General features: G+C 33.3%; 1 protein-coding gene across 1 annotated transcript; it reads right to left on the reverse strand.

Annotated features, from left to right (window-relative positions):
- Window positions 1-4,738: 4,738 nt before the first annotated feature.
- On the reverse strand, window positions 4,739-5,696 carry LOC146721535 (uncharacterized). The gene is made up of 3 exons (XM_085486638.1): window positions 5,405-5,696; window positions 4,863-5,209; window positions 4,739-4,756 (listed from the first exon to the last, which is right to left on the reverse strand). Exons 1-3 carry the CDS (start codon window positions 5,694-5,696, stop codon window positions 4,739-4,741), a joined length of 657 nt encoding a protein of 218 aa, XP_085342764.1.
- Window positions 5,697-16,819: the final 11,123 nt, after the last annotated feature.

Raw genomic sequence — 16,819 nt, forward strand, 5'->3', positions numbered from 1 at the left:
TTGATCCACTGCGCATCTAGCGCTGACCATGGGCTGTGCCCTTTGGTTCTAGGGAGAATTTTTGGTGGTGGGTGGTGAGGAGGTGATACTGCACCTCATTACCGTCGTGGCTCCGTCAGAGACAGAACACACCAACTCATGCTGCGGCAGCAGCTTGCCGCCCCCTCCCCAGGAGCACCCAGCTTACACACCACCGCCGGGTTTTGGGGGATCTACCACCTCGCCCGGGCTCGAACCCGGGACCTCGGACCTGTGATCTTGAGGCCAGCCCACTCGGCTACTTGCCCCCCAGCAGGAAGTACTATACTGTTCCAGAAGCGATAAAAGAGCCATTTAAACTAGAAATTGAGAGATTAAAGAAAGAGGGCATAATAGTACCCAGTACTAACCTTGGGCATCACCAAGTTTTGGTATTCTAAAGAAAAATGGAGATCTAAGACTAGTTGTAGACTATAGGGAGTTAAATAAGGTCACAAAAACAGAAGATTTTCACTTTCCAAACATCCATGATCAACTTTTAAGCTTGAATAATATGAACGTATCTTCTCAAATTGATTTGGATCGAGGTTATCATCAATTGGAAAGTTTACCAGAAGATCGGTGCAAAACTGCATTCACATCCCCTTTCGGGATATTTGAATATATTAGAGTACCTTTTGGATTGAAAAACGCACCGAAAAGTTTCCAAAAAATGATGATTAGTATCCTAGGACATATTACCTGTGTGAAAGTCTTTTTAGACGACATTTTAGTGTGTAGTGAAACATGGGAACAGCATTATTTAAACCTAAAAATTGTGCTTGAGACATTAACAGAGAATGGATTAGTAATAAACTTTGAAAGGAGTAATTTTGGTAAGGAGGAAGTAAACTATCTTGGATTTGTGATAAACAAGGATGGAATAAGAGCTGATACTGAAAAAGCAACATCATATAGGTCAGAAGAACCGTTAAAGAATAGAAAGCAGCTACAAAGGTTATTAGGGTTCATAAACTGGTTCAGAAAATTTATACCTAACTTAAGTACGAAGATCAAAACATTGACAGATAAGTTAAGAAAGGAGCGTAAATTTGTATGGACAAGAGAGGATGAAAGGTTAAAAAAACATTGCTGGATGAGATCGAAAACCATGTGCAGTTAAGCCATCCAGATTTTAGTTTACCCTTTGACCTTTGTACAGACGCGAGTGAGGAAGGATTCGGGAGCATATTAAAACAAAAGGAAAAGGTTGTAGGAATTTTTAGTAAGAAAAGTTCTGGAAGTGAGAAGAATTACAACACGGTCGAAAAGGAGCTCTATGCCATACTACTTTCATGTAAGAAGTTCAGATCGTTGATTTTAGGAAATGAAACAACTGTATGGACTGACAATAAAAACATTACTTTTGACAGAGAATTAGAAAGCGGAAGAATACAGCGTTGGAAGCTACTCTTGGGAGAATATGATCTGACTTTATCATATATCGAAGGAAACAAGAATGGTTTTTTTTTTTTTAATGAAATCAACTTTATTTATTGATCCACTGCGCAACTAGCGCTGACCATGGGCTGTGCCCTTTGGTTCTAGGGAGAATTTTTGGTGGAGGGTGGTGAGGAGGTGGTACTGCACCTCATTACCGTCGTGGCTCCGTCAGAGACAGAACACACCAACTCATGCTGCGGCAGCAGCTTGCCGCCCCCTCCCCGGGAGCACCCAGCTTACTCACCACCGCCGGGTTTTGGGGGATCTACCACCTCGCCCGGGCTCGAACCCGGGACCTCGGATCTGTGATCTTGAGGCCAGCCCACTCGGCTACTTGCCCCCCAACAAGAATGGTATACCAGACAGTTTGAGTAGACTCTTCTTAATGAAGGAAGAAGACCGTGATATTAGGACATTAATTTTGAAAAGGGCAGAAGTGGAACCCAAAGAAGAAATAATCCAGAAACATAGATTAAAGAAAGTATTATATAATGAAAGAATATGTAGTGACATATTTGGTCCCTTTAATGGACGGGAATTTGGAGAAGATGGCCAAAGATATATTTTAAGTATTGTTGATTCTTATTCCAGATTTACTAAATTAAGAGCAGTAAGTGAAGTTACATCTATTAATATTGGGAATTTGATAAGAAGTGAATGGTTCGAACAGTTAGGTCCACCAAAAGAACTTTTAAGTGATAATGGAAAGCAATATACCGGACAAGGAATGAAGAAGATATGTGAGGCGTACAATGTAAGGCAGATTTTTACCACGCCATATAACCCAACAGGAAATTCCATAGCCGAAAGAATAAATGCAACCATTGGAAGAGGTCTCAGGTGTTTGAAAGGGGAAGATTTAGATGAGGCAGTTAGTAAGATCGAAAAAACGTTGAATGAAAGTTATCATTGTACCCTAAGTATGACACCCCAAGAACTAGTGAGTGGAACTAGTAGTTTTAATCTCTTAAAAAAAGAAGTTGTGATAAGGAAAGAGAATCTAAGAGAAAGACTGAGATTAAGGAGCAGGAAGAATAATTTTGAAAGTAACAAACAAAGAGATGGAAGATTTAGTTACAAGATAGGAGACAGAGTATTGATCAGAAACAACCTTCGTAGTGATAAATTAGAACCTTTCTGGATATGTCCTGGAATAGTGCGACGGATAGGTAGATGTAGGCAAAGGTTAACAGTGGATTTGAAAGACAAGGTTGTTGTTTGTAATCTTAAGAATATTAAGCCTTTTAAGGAGGGGGTGGATGTAGTGCCCCAACATAGGCACTACATTAAAACAATAAAAATTTGTAATCCCTATCGGAATAGATAAAAATGAGTTTTAATAAAAGAAGGTTTGAGGGCCCAGCTTCCGTTAGGGAGCATAGCAGTAATAATTCTTTTTTATAAAATGATCCCGTAAATAATGTCACACATTGAGGAGGATGGAATGTACCTCGAAGTAATTGTAATTTTTTGAAAATCTTTGGTAGTTTAAATATTGAATCTAACCATCTAAGGATGGATTATGGTTTGGGAAATTAATCTAAGAATCCTTGTTGTGTATTTTATGTTCTTGTGATATTAAATAAAGAGTTTTCGCTGTTTTTATTCTTTAAGCTTTTTAGCAAGTATTAGAAGTTATAAACGAGGCAAATGAGATGATAAGCAACAGAGTGGGCTTTTTTTTGAAATCAACTTTATTTATTGATCCACTGCGCAACTAGCGCTGACCATGGGCTGTGCCCTTGGTTCTAGGGAGAATTTTTGGTGGAGGGTGGTGAGGAGGTGGTACTGCACCTCATTACCGTCGTGGCTCCGTCAGAGACAGAACACACCAACTCATGCTGCGGCAGCAGCTTGCCGCCCCTTCCCCAGGAGCACCCAGCTTACTCACCACCGCCGGGTTTTGGGGGATCTACCACCTCGCCCGGGCTCGAACCCGGGACCTCGGACCTGTGATCTTGAGGCCAGCCCACTCGGCTACTTGCCCCCCGAACTAGTTAAATTTAGTCTCAAACCTTGAGGAGGGAATATTGGCTATAGGCTAAGTATTTACTAAAATATTTAAATAAACCCTGGTTTTATTTGTGATCGATATGAAGATAATAAAGAAGGAGGAATGCTATGAAGAGAGTGGCAACACTCAGCTTTATAGAATTCTCACACCAATTAACATTTCCTATTTTACTTATCTCGCTAAAGGTTAATGTTATCAGAAGATTCTCCCCTACAGATTAGAACTCAATAAATATTTTCTGTCAGAAGACAAAAAAGGATAAAACATTTAGAGATATTCTAGATTAGTACAATGGCCTGTCTACCAATATAAGTAATATCACTTCTTTTATTTAAACCTTTTCTAGGTCCATTCTAACTCTTGGTCTAAGAAGCCTTCCTATGAGGATAATACCAAGAAGAGTAGCTAGAATAGGAACTAGAATTGATAGAACCCAGAGCAAAGAAAGGCTCATTTTATGACCTCCAATATAAGAAAATACTGTTTCCAAAAGTTCAGACATCTTAGCAGCATTTTGCTTCTTCTCTGATTCTTCAATCTCAACAGGTGACAATGATTCAAGGAAATTAAAAAATTTCTTCACAGCTAAAAATTGCACCAGTGTTGAGTAGTATTGAATTGGTAGGAGTATAAAGATGTAAGATATGGTGTTGGCAGAACCCTCTGGAAGACCTGGTATCTTGGAGAGGAGATCTTTTAAGATAAAACCTGGAAGTAAAGAGAAAACAGTAACAATAAAATTCAAGACCATGATGAGTGCCTTGTTTTTTGTGATAGACCCAGCCATCAATCCAACGGGTACTACAACAAATCCAGTTGCTAAAAGTGACATGGTAATTCCTTGAGTACAGAAGTATGGATAGATAAAGTATAGAAGAGCACACAATATGTAAGGTGAGACACTCTGTATTATAAGTTCATAGAAAAGGACAGATATGAAATAGGATGAGGTGGAGTATGTTGAAACTGCAATTTCTCTCCGTATCAGTGAATTTTCACCATATAACGAACCAATGGTAGAAACAAGGATAATCAAAGTAGAAATGCATGAAATATAAATGGTCATAAGAAATGACATCAAAGCGGTGGTGATCTTTTCATCAATATTGTTGTTATTGAACGAGGTAGGTGATGCATTCAAATCTCTTGCTTGTGCATCAATAATTGCTTTTCGGAACAGGCTAATTAACCCAAAAACCAACCCCCAAAGACAGAGAGATTTTATAACTAAACCTTTAACAAGTTTAAATCTATGCCTTAGTGCTAGTCTGAACCTTCTTTCTAGAAGAGTAAAAATATGGCCAATGTTAGGTTTATAGTTAACGTAGTAATCGTTTGATTTGTTGGAGTGTGGAATTCCAATTCGTGGTGACTCGTATCTTTTTACCATCTCTTTTATCTCCCTATCATATTTTCTTGTCTCTTCATATCCAATATCCTTTTCAACAATGCTTACCAGTAGATCTGGAAATGTTTGGCTCTCTCCCTTTACTATCCCCATCTTTGCAAATTCAGCTTCACATTCACTTACTGGCCCGTTGTAGACAGCTCTACCCTCTGATAGGAGTAGCACTTTATCGAAAATTGAGAAGATCTCCAAGCTGGGTTGATGGATTGTTATCACAACAATCTTCTTGTGATTCACTGCAAGGTCTTTCAACAACTTAACTATCCTCATGGCTGTGGCAGTATCCAGACCACTTGTTGGCTCATCCAGGAATATAATAGATGGATCTGTTATTAGTTCAATGGCAATCATAGTTCTTTTTCTCTCACCACCAGATACTTTCCTCATTTGATTTTCACTGACATGTGAAAGGTTGAATCTCTTTAGTAACGCATTGACACTTTCACCAATTGATTTTCTATTCTCTCCCTTTAACCTAAACTTTGCAGCATATGTTATTGTCTCTCTAACTGTTAACATACCAAAAATCTTGTCATCCTGATCAACGTATCCAATGGATCCTAACCATTTTCCAACCTTTCTTGAGTGACCACCAACTTTAACTGAACCCGTGGTTATTGTCCCACTTGGAAATCTTCCAGCAAGTGCATTCAGCAAAGTGGTCTTACCACCTCCACTAGGGCCCATCAGAGCAATAACCTCTCCTTTCCCAACATATCCAGATACATTGTCCACTAACTTTAAGTACCTCTGATTGTAGTTACGATTTTTATTCAAAACCTCTACTGAGATGTTCTTCCATTCCAATGTCATTTATAGGGGGAGATAATTTTTTTATATTTAAAAGCATCAGTAAAATTTATACTATAAAAGGAATGATAACTCTTTATCACAAATTGACTCCTTTTAAACCACTTTGTGATTTACTATTGTGTATCAAGTTGTCTTTTCCTGTTTTTTCGGTTTTCTACTTATTTTTCGTGTTAACTCTTCTATCACAGAATGAGTAGAAAATAATATCTAATCAAAACTTTTCCAACTCTTCCACGTACAATAATTAGAAAGCGATCAAAATTGAATCTTTAACTTCCCTTTCTTTTTTAGTACAACATTTAAAATTTTATTTTTTCATTTTCTTTCCCCTTTCAAAAACAATTTTTCTCTCATGAATGAAAACAAAAGCCTGTTAACTAAGCTCAGATTTTTAGGTTTCTTTCTGTCCAAAACAAAGCAAATCTTATAATGGCTTTTAGAAAGAATGTTTATGGAGGCAACTCTAGAGAAGAAGACAATCCATGGCACAGTCTTTTATCATCCAATACAATGGAGGAAAGAATTGAATTTCTGTCACATTCTCCACCACAAATACAACCAAAAAGAGTTTTAGTAGTTGGATTAAATAACATTCTTGTGCACATAAGCAAGAAGTACATAGTAGACTACGATCTTATGGTGGAGTATTATGAGAAAAAAGATCTCCACACTTATTTTGTTAAAAAGAGACCATTTTTAAGTAAATTCTTCTCACGTATTGTGGAGTGGTATATTCCCATTCTCTACACAACTCTTCCGGAAGAATTTGGTAATGCGATCTCTCATTCCATAGAAGGATCAAAAGAAATCTTCAGGAAGAAATTCTATAAGAACCACTGCAAAATAGTAAATAACACATTTTATAAAAAAATAGATGATATAGGATACACTTCAATGAATATAGCCGTTCTTCATACAGATTTATTTACATATAAAAATAGTATCTCAATCCCAAAATTTACGGGTGATTTATCTGATACTTATCTGAATGATATCCTGCCCCTCTTAGATTCTCTTCAATACTGTGTAGCCTTGAAGAATATTCTCTCCCTCTCAGAATTTTGAAGATGTCAGTAGAGAGAGTGGTCTATCATTGATACAAGGTAAATAAAAGATTAAAAGAATTAATTTTAGTATTTTACAACTTCAGATCTGCAAAATGTTTTTCATTATACCTGAAGGATCAAATTCTGGAAACTCGGCGTGGAATCTCCAGGACAGCTTAACATACTGCTCCTCTCCCTCTTTTAAGAAGGCAAGGTATCCTTTGGATTTCAAATCTTTCAACAGAGTTTTTACAACCTCTTCATTTTCAAATAAAGAAACTTTGAGCAAAAGGCAGACTAACCTTTCTAATGGTACTCTTCCACTCTCCAAAAAGACAATACTTAACACAACAACAAGCCTTGTAAAGGAAGGCGTTGCCTCTGAATGGATGATTTGTTCCTCCTTTTTAATCCTCTTATAATGTAAAACGCCATCCAAATCAAATTCTTTTGTAATAAAAAGTTTTTCAGATAAGGACGGCTCTTCAATTCTATCTTTGTCTATTCCCACTAGCATTAATCCCATAGATTTTAGCTTGTTATCTATTTCAATTACTACTTTCCCAATATCACATAATGGTATTTTAAACTGCTGTCTTAAAGTTTTTTTAGTAGTTAAGACCGAATTGTTTTGGTTATCCATAAGTAGTCTTATTATTGGCCCAATATGTATCTTCTCCTTCAAATTCATCTTCTCCTAAAGGGTAAACATCCCTAAAAATGAACGAGAACAAGAGAGACTCAATTGAAGGTAAATCAGAAGAGGTGAAAAGTGAAGTATTAAACAAGATACCAAAAGATGCAGAAAATACTTCCAAAGAGATTGGTAATGTTGAAATAAAAGATGAAGAATTACTCAAAATATTTCCAAAGCTAAACCAGGCTAGAGCATGTGCTACCCAAAAGGAATATGCAATGGCTGTTGATATCTACAGCAACATTCTTAAACAAGCATCTAAAAAATACAACGATACGGATTTAACTCTTTCATATGTTTATTTGGAGTACTCACACTCCCTGATTCAAAATTGCACAGAGTTTTTTGTTAGGGAATTTTCTAGTAAGGAGATTCTACAAGAAGAGAAGTTAGAAAAAGAAGATGACTTAGAGATTGCATGGAATCTTTTACAAATAGCAATCATAAATTTTACAGCAGCAAAAGACCCAAAAAATCTTTCCACTTCTTATTTCCTTACGGGCGAGATTTTACTTCTAAACAACTCTTTTAGAGATGCTATAAAAGAGTATGTCAACTCGCTCATTGAGATGGGAAAAATATACAATAAATTTTATATTAAGGTAAGTGAGGTATATTACCGAATATCACAGTGTTATGAGTTTCTCTCTGATTATTCTAATAGTAAAGTTTATTTAGAGAAGATGGTGGAGCTTTACAATGTCAATAGAGAAGAATCTAATGATCCAGAAAGATTCAATCCGCTTATAAAGGAGGTGGTATCTAAGATCAATTCTTTAGAAGAGAAAATGGTGAGAAATGAGGATGTGTTTGCTAAAGAGAGCAGTGATGAGATCATAGATCTTAACTCCTGCAGGAGATCTAAGAGCTGAAACCTCAAAGTAAACTAAAAACTACCGTTTAACTCGAATTTTTATTTAAAAAACCCTTTAAGGCCTCACTTTCCCACTATGCATCATTTGAATGTACTCCGTTACAATGTTATCCACATAGTTCCTGGATAAATCATAACTCAAAAATCCTAAATGACCACCTCTCTGTGTAAGAACTAAGATGATAAAATCACTCTGAGAGATCAAATCTATTGGAATAGTAAAGAGAGGTATAACAGGATCATCAATGGAGTTAATAATTAAAAATGGTATCTTAATATTAGAAAGGTATTCTTTAGATGAATTAGACAGATAATAAGAATCTAAGTCAGTAATACCGAATATCTTTCTCGTAACATATTTATCAATTTCTTCTACAGTTTTATATTTCTTAACGAGGGAGAGATCTAACCCAGCAGATTCAAAAGTTTGTGTATGTTTAAAAATAAACCTCTTGAAGTTGTGAGCTATTAGCCTGTTGAAGATGACCTTGGTGTGAGATTTTGACATGTAAAGGCTTGTATTATAAAAATCAAAAGGTAGAGATATAGCAATCCCTGATATAATTCTCTCATTTCCATTTATAGTTTTAATATCCTCTCCCAATAACTTCGCTACCCAATTCCCACCTAAGCTAAACCCAATAAGAGAGACACTTCCTGCATACATTCTCAATGTATATTCAATACATAGCTTTAAATCACTAGTCCATCCTAAGTGAAAGAATACTGGCGTTTTCAACTTAGATTTGGTACCTCTAGCATTAAAGGCTATGACTCTATAATTCAAGTTGTTCAGATTACAAGCTAAATTCTTAATATAATTAGAATTCGCAGATCCATTAAATCCATGTACCAGAATTATACAATCTCCATTGCATTTCTTGCTTTCAAATAAATCCAAAATTACTTTCTCCCCATCTGAAGTCTCCAATTCTATATATTCATTTGGAAATACATTCCTTCTTCTAAGTCTATCGGTTAAGGATTGCAAAAACCCAAAACTAGCAAGAATAAAAGGGTAAAATCTTTTCTTCAGTGTTTTGATCTTTCCTAAGAGTAATTCATTTCTTTCATTCTCTTTACATATAATCATTGGTCGTTTGCAAAATATTGAAAAATATAGCAAGTAAAGAACTACTGTTATAGACGTTCCAAGACATAGACTCATTAGAAATAGAGGTGTGATAAATAATAAGATGCAAGATTTCTTCATTCTACGATTTAAAGGAAGGGTCTCTTAGGAATGCTTTTAAGGGATGAAAGTGACAATGTAAGATTGGGGTGATAAATGATGAAAAATAAAATTAATGATAGAGTCTAACTGAACAATATTCTTTAATTTTCTTATATAAGTTCTACTCTTCTGATTTTCACTTCTCTTGGAATGATTTCTTCTTCTACTCCCAGCACGTCTAACTCTACTAAATCACAGTATCTGCCAATAATTGAGGAAAGCGAGGGTGTAGTTCTACCAAAATCACCATTTACAAACTCTTTGATGTAAGTACCTGCAGATCCTTTTATTTCCAAAGAAAAATAAAACTTTTCATTTTCGCTCAAAACCTCAAATTTTAAAATTTCCACCTTTTTATTTCTCTTTAGGTTACTCCTCCTATGAAGTACCCTTAGAGGTGTTAATTGCTCTACTTCCATTTCTTTATTTATTAGCTCATTTAAAATGTTAGAATTAACTTTTCTATCCACACATATCTTGGACCTATAGACCTTACTCTTCTCTCCCTCTCCTGTTCTAATGATTCCTTTAATCTTTCTATTACACAGGTAAAGATCCACTAATTCTATCTCTTCGTGGAGAGTTACAGGTATTTTCAAAGATGGAAGATCTGAGTACTGAGTAGTAACATATTTATCTCTATCTTCACTATTTAACACCTCCAAAAGATTACATTTAGGATTGACTATCTCTAAGACAAATGGTCTTCCATTTATCATCCTAACATCTGAATCTTCTCTACCAGAACTAATAAATTTACACTCTTCACTCTTAAAATATCTTTGAATATAAACCTTGAAATCAGAAACACTCTTTTTGAATTTTAACTTTCCCTTTATCTTCATTGGTGTTTGGCTCATCTCTCTGCTAAACTTTCTATATCTTCCATAGAGAAAGATTGGTGAATTTCTAACCCCAATTTCGTATCTTAAAGTAGACAAAGAGAGGTATTCTAAGGACGCAATATTAACATCAGATGGATTTTTTGTTATAAAAAGGTCTATCTCGCTATAAAACTCATTTTCTAAATTTCTAGAAAATTCATCTTTTAGACTTTGTTTTATCAAATCCTTTGGTGTGTTACCACAATGAAAACACAGATTGGATTTATCAAATATATTTAATCTTCTAAATTTAAAGATTTCTATCTCTATAGAACTATAAATTAAATTTAAGAGGAACCTTTTAAATTCCTCATTTACACCTTTAATGGTTCTATTAGTATCCTCACTTACTTTATTTCCACTTTCAACATTACCACTTTCATTTTCTACCATTCTTTAACGGTAAAGAAATTGTAAATTTCAAATAACCCAAAAATAGGGAGGAAAGTATAGAGAAAGTGATATTGTGAATTTCTTTATGCTAACAAAGGGTATATTCAAGTTACTTCCTAAATGTTTAAACTTTGAGAGTGTTAGGAGTGGTTTTGGATCTAAAATGGATCTGAGAGAAGCTAAATTAATTTTAAATATTAAATCTAAAGAATTAAAGGACATAGAAGAATCCCACAAAAGACTGCTAAGAGTGTATCATCCAGATATGGGAGGATCTCCCTACATAGCACAAAAAATAAATGAAGCCAAAAAAATTTTAATTGGAGAGAGATATAAAGCACAACACAGATAAAAAGGTTCTTTTATTTACATCAACATTTTTGTTTTATGGTACATATACATAATTACCTTTAAATATCTCAACTATCCCCATATCTAGTAGTGTTTTAACGCCCTCCTCGTACTTTTCGTTATTAAATTCTAATTCCGTAATGTGCTCAGAAAGGACCTTTTCTTTTAAATCTACAACACTCAAAGATTTCCCTTTCTTCATTATCCTAGAGATACTGCTTTGATAATAAATCAATAAATCGATCTTTTTAACTCCCTTCTTCTCTAAATTTACATCTTCACTTTCCAGTCTATTTAGATTTAAACTTTCTAAAGAAATTCTTCCTTTTTTACTTCTAAAATTTTCATTAAAAAGAACAAAACTGTTCATATTACCACTTTTACTGTCTCTCTCTTCCACTTTAATTGCCAATTTTGATGCTAGTAAGGATTCTATAACATTGTTATTCCTAGGTTCTACTTTAACCTTACTTTGATGGTTAAATTTCTCTAGAACAATATATTGAAAGATATTGATCCTAATTAAATACTTTCTATCTGTAAAGATTTCTATCTCTACATATCCCATATCCCAAACCCACTCTAATTTTCTATTCTCAAACCTTGAAAGATACTTAGAGTTCACAAAGTCATAGTATCTTTGGAAAAGATAAGGTAATTCTAACGGTAAATCACAGTTTCTGTACCTCTCATTCTTATTTTCCACTGGCCACACACAAAGTGTCAAAATTGAAATAAAAAAGGTATGGTTAGAATCTATAACGGGTATATTACTAGTATTAGAAGAATATTCTATATCATTATTTATGTTATTGCATTCCAGAAATGGAAAGGATGTATTAAATTTTATGGAATGTTTAATGTCTCTAAACATCTTATCACATTTTCTTTGAAAAGTAAAAGATAGTTCATCTTTTAATAAATTTATGAATTCGATCTCTGTTTTGTAGGAGTATCTATAAGTCAATAGTCTTTTAGAAAGATACTTTAAATAAGAATTGATGAATTCTTCTTTATCTTCTAAAATGCGGAAGATCTCCAAAAAATTTTGTTTCAAAAGTTCTCTCTCCAGAGTAGTATAAGAGATATGTGTTAAATCTAGAGAGGGAATGTTATTAACATTCTTATCTTCTTTATAATTCTTCTCTACCTCCCTTCTAATAATGAAGTGTACAAAATAAGCCAATTTTTCAGTAAATCTCAGGAGATGAGGAGAATTAAGGAATTTTTTAAATTCTAAAATAAAAATATCAAAAAACTCTTTGTTACCTTTAAAGGAATGAGAAATTAACTCTTTTATTTCTTTATAAACCTTAAAAATTGAATTAAAAAGCACTTCTACGCTTTTTATTTCTTTAAGTTTTATTACCTCTGACTTTAACTTTGAACTGATAAAGAACTCCAGAGACTCTCTAAAGAGTATTAAAGAGGTAGAGCATATCGAAGATAGGACTGTGTATATTTTTGATATTTGTATTATATCTCGCTTCAGTAATTCTAAGATCGATTCTTTGAAAAATTGCGCTTTTTCAAATATTAAAATTCTCTCTAAAATACTGTCTATTAGAGGATAAGATTCTTCTAAAAACACTCTATCTCTTCTTATACTCTCATAAAGAATTATTTTGTGCACCTTGTTTACATATTCAGTTATATCTTTACATTCTATATTCTCATACTTCCTTTTAATCAAATTTAGAGCTTTCTCTTCGTAGTTAACCTTATAGTAAGCCAATGGTGTGGTAGTGTCAGGGATTATCTTCTTTAGGGATATAAGACATATCTTAATATTAGGATCTATTCTCTCTGATATCTCTTTATCTAGATAAAGAAGGATTTGTGAGAAATACATTGATCTATCCATTTTCAAACCATCTCCAATTTTTTGAGTAGTGGTAGGTATTATAGGATCATCACTAATTCTATAAGAGTTTAACAGCTCATTTCTCTTGCTGTATATCTCTAGAGTGTCAAATAACTCAAAAATATTTTTATGTGGATCTATCCTCTTCAGTAACTCTTTACACAGTGTGGTACCTTTCTGTTCTGAGAGTGTTTGAAGAATACACCTCTCCCAAAGGAGATATCCAAACTCACTGCATCTTCTAGCTTTATTTACAGATTGAAGTGAATCATCTAAAAAGTTACATAGAGAAGAGATAGATTCATTAAGAATTTGAAATTTAGAGAACTCCTCAGAATAGCACTCCATCCAGTTAAGAGATCCAAAAATATTCTTTCTAACTATCTTAGCTCTAAGATAGATATAATCACCTATTTTCCAAAATAACCTTTCATCATAGCAATAGTTTATGCAAGTACATAACTCATACAATGTGTTATATACTAAAATACCATTGCATATCCTATTGTTTGCTATTTTATCAAACTCTCTTTCCAAAGTTAACCACATCTCCTCGAATTCATTTTGATTTATACTCTTCTTTCCAATATTCATCTTTTAGTGGGTTGAATATCGAAAGATAAACAAAAGACAAAGAGACACACTTCAAGGAATGATAGATGAATTTAAAATCTATTTTAAAGAAAATGATTTATTACAGAAGATCTATCTATAGAAACAGACTCCCTTCACCTTTAAAAAGTTTATTTATTTTCCAATTTCCATTTAAAAGTGAGCCTTCAGAAGATGGTGTACCACAGTTTGGACCTACAAATACTAACTCTTATCACACTCTTCATATTGTATATTTAGTACTTCAAAGGATCTTCTAATCGTATCTATGAGATCTTCATTAGGGTTAACCTTAAAAGCTGACCATCCTCTATCCATTGCTCCCTTAATATTCACTTCTGAGTCATCAAAAAATATAATTTTCTCCGTATCCTTAACACCAAGTACCCTTTCTACTACCTCATAAGCTCTACTCTCAGGTTTACAAGTAAAGTTTCTGAGAGTGTAATCACAAAAAAAATACCCAGCAAACAAATTGGACATTTTCAATGTTTTTAAGGTCATTAAAGTATGGTGCTTAGTAGAATTGGAAAAGGTAACCTTTCTAAAAGGAAGGGATTCCAAATAACTCACTAATCTGTGGTTTGGTTTTATTAGGTCTGAGATATCCTGGAATGCCTCTCCAAGAGCGAGCTTTTGGTTCTTGGTTAGTTTAACATCTCGAAGTAGGTCTTTGATAAGTGTTGCATACACCTCTTTATACTCCCCAGGTTTCAAGGAAAGATCCTTTTTATCTATTTTTAACCACTCCAACATTTTATCTATCTTTAAACACATTCTTAGATCCAGCTCAGGTGTCGTGGTGTACAAAGTATTGTCAATGTCAAATATCATTATATAGTCATTTTCATAACTCTCATCAAAACAAATGCTATCCATAGCACCAACAGTATTATCATTATCACTCAAACTCTCACCCAAAGATATTTCAAATTTCACCATCTTTTTTTGGGTATCAAATTAACAAATTTTTTAAAAGCGTTAATTTAGGATTAATCTTTAAAAAATCTCATTGTCGCATAAATTGTTAAAATAAGGAAGAACACCAAAAATTATCCTGGTCATTAAACTCTTTCCTCAATTAGCGTATAAAAAATTTTTGTTGCTAAAGGGACTTGATTATTTGTTCCTTAAGGAAAGAAATTTTATAGAATTAGAAATAAAATAAGTGTTGAACGTAAAAGGTAACAATAAAAGGGATGTACTAAGAATTAAAGTTTTTTTAAAAATTCAAATTCAAAGTAGAGAATTTTAAATAAATTTTTAATTTTTAGGGATTTTTATAATCCCTTACTTTTAAGATGATCTTTCTATACCCAAGCCATACCCTTTGAGAGAGTATGAAGGAATGTGATCATTCTATAAGACTAGGATCGCTTTGTGCTATATGTGGTACAGAGATAGAAATGGTTAGTGATAAGTTATACTGTACACTACATAACAATGATAGGGTAAAGGTAGTGGAAAAGGAAGCACAAAGAATCTCAAAGATTCAAAACCAAATTTTAGAAAGGGAAAACAGAATGATTTTGATTGTTGATTTAGATCAAACAATAATTCACACATCTATTAATCCTTCAGTGGAGAAGTTAATAAATAATAAGGAATTAGATGATATTAAACACTCCTATCTCTGTGATATTCACTCTTTTGAATTAGAGGGTTTTAAGTACTTCATAAAATTGAGGCCGTTCCTTTCAACTTTCTTAGAAGAGATCCAAAACCTATTTGAATTACATGTTTATACAATGGGATCTAGAAAGTATGCGGAAAAGATAGTTAAAATTATAGATCCTAACCTTAAATATTTTAATAATAGAATAATCACCAGAGATGAGAATGAAGGGTTATTTATTAAGGATCTTAATAGGATATTTCATTCGAATCATTCAAATATTTTGATATTAGATGATAGAGCAGATGTATGGCTATATTCTAAAAATCTTTTAGTTATAAAACCTTATTATTTCTTTAGAGAGGGTGATATTAATAACCCGGATCTTTTAAAATGTAAAAAAAATAAAGAAGTAATCAAAGGTACCACCATAGATAAAGATCCATTGGATGATAATAAGATTTTAGGATTCCCAAGTTCAAAGGATTTGCCGTCTATGAATCATTTAATAAATAAAACGATTTATAGTAATTTTTACGATTCAGAGCTACTCTTTGTGAGAGATATTCTAAGAGAGATCCATACGAAGTATTTTGGCAAGGAAGATAGGAAGGATACAATGAAGATATTGAAAAACATGAGGAGAGAGATATTTAGAGGTATAAACATTTACATAGAACAGGTAAATAAAGGATTTGTAAATAAGGAGTATCTAAGAAGGATATTTAAGATGTGTGGTGGTAAGGTGAATAGAAAGATGAGAAATGATACTCAATTTTTAGTTTGTGATAGATTTGATGGAAAGATTAGAAGTGAAGCTATGGAGCATAAAGGTAATGTGATTAATTACAAGTGGATCTTGGAATCTTTCTATTCTTTTAAGAGAATAGATCCGAGTTATTTTAAGATAGAAGACCTGAAGATAGAGAGTGATGGTGGGAAAGATAACTTTGTGGATGAATTAGAGAGAGAATTTGAGATTTGAATCCTTTCTTGTCTACTACTCTGATCAAAAATACCCCTCATATGGAAGATAGAGTTGAGAAGAGTGTGGTGGAGAGCTATAGTGGGGAGTGTTATATTTTAAGATATAACAATAAAGAGGTAAGTCTTAGAGAAATATTAAATTTGGTGGAAGATTCAAATTTAAATGAAATTTTAGATTTAATTCTAAAGTTTGTCTATGATTTACCAAAATTTAAAGAGCAGGTAAGGTTTAATAGAATATTAATAAATGAAGTATTAAAGTTAGATGAAATAAATGATGGTACGTTACCTATCTCTCATTACATTATAAATAATTTAGTTGGTAAAATCTTTATAGCTTGGAGAGATATCCCTTTGAATAGGAAAGATAAATTTTATGATCTTTTTAAATTTCTAATTTTCACATTTCCATCAAATTTTTACTTTCTTTTTGAATTCTTAACTTCTCATAGCTCTGAGAGTGAATTTAAAAATTTTATTTTTAAGAGTATCTTAGAGTGTATAATAAGGGAAATGAAAGAGGATGGAATTGGTGATAATACGAGTATTAGCAATACTTCATCCAT

Source organism: Nylanderia fulva, unplaced genomic scaffold (genome assembly GCF_048542155.1).
Source record: "Nylanderia fulva isolate GAGA-0341 unplaced genomic scaffold, ASM4854215v1 Scaffold46, whole genome shotgun sequence".
NCBI lineage: Eukaryota > Metazoa > Arthropoda > Insecta > Hymenoptera > Formicidae > Nylanderia > Nylanderia fulva.

Coding starts and splice junctions, on each gene's coding strand:
- LOC146721535 (XM_085486638.1), bottom strand. CDS start 5,696: ATGACATTGGAATGGAAGAACATCTCAGTAGAGGTTTTGAATAAAAAT. Junction 5,210..5,404: donor TCAGGATGACAAGATTTTTG/GTATGTTAACAG, acceptor AACTAATAACAG/ATCCATCTATTATATTCCTG.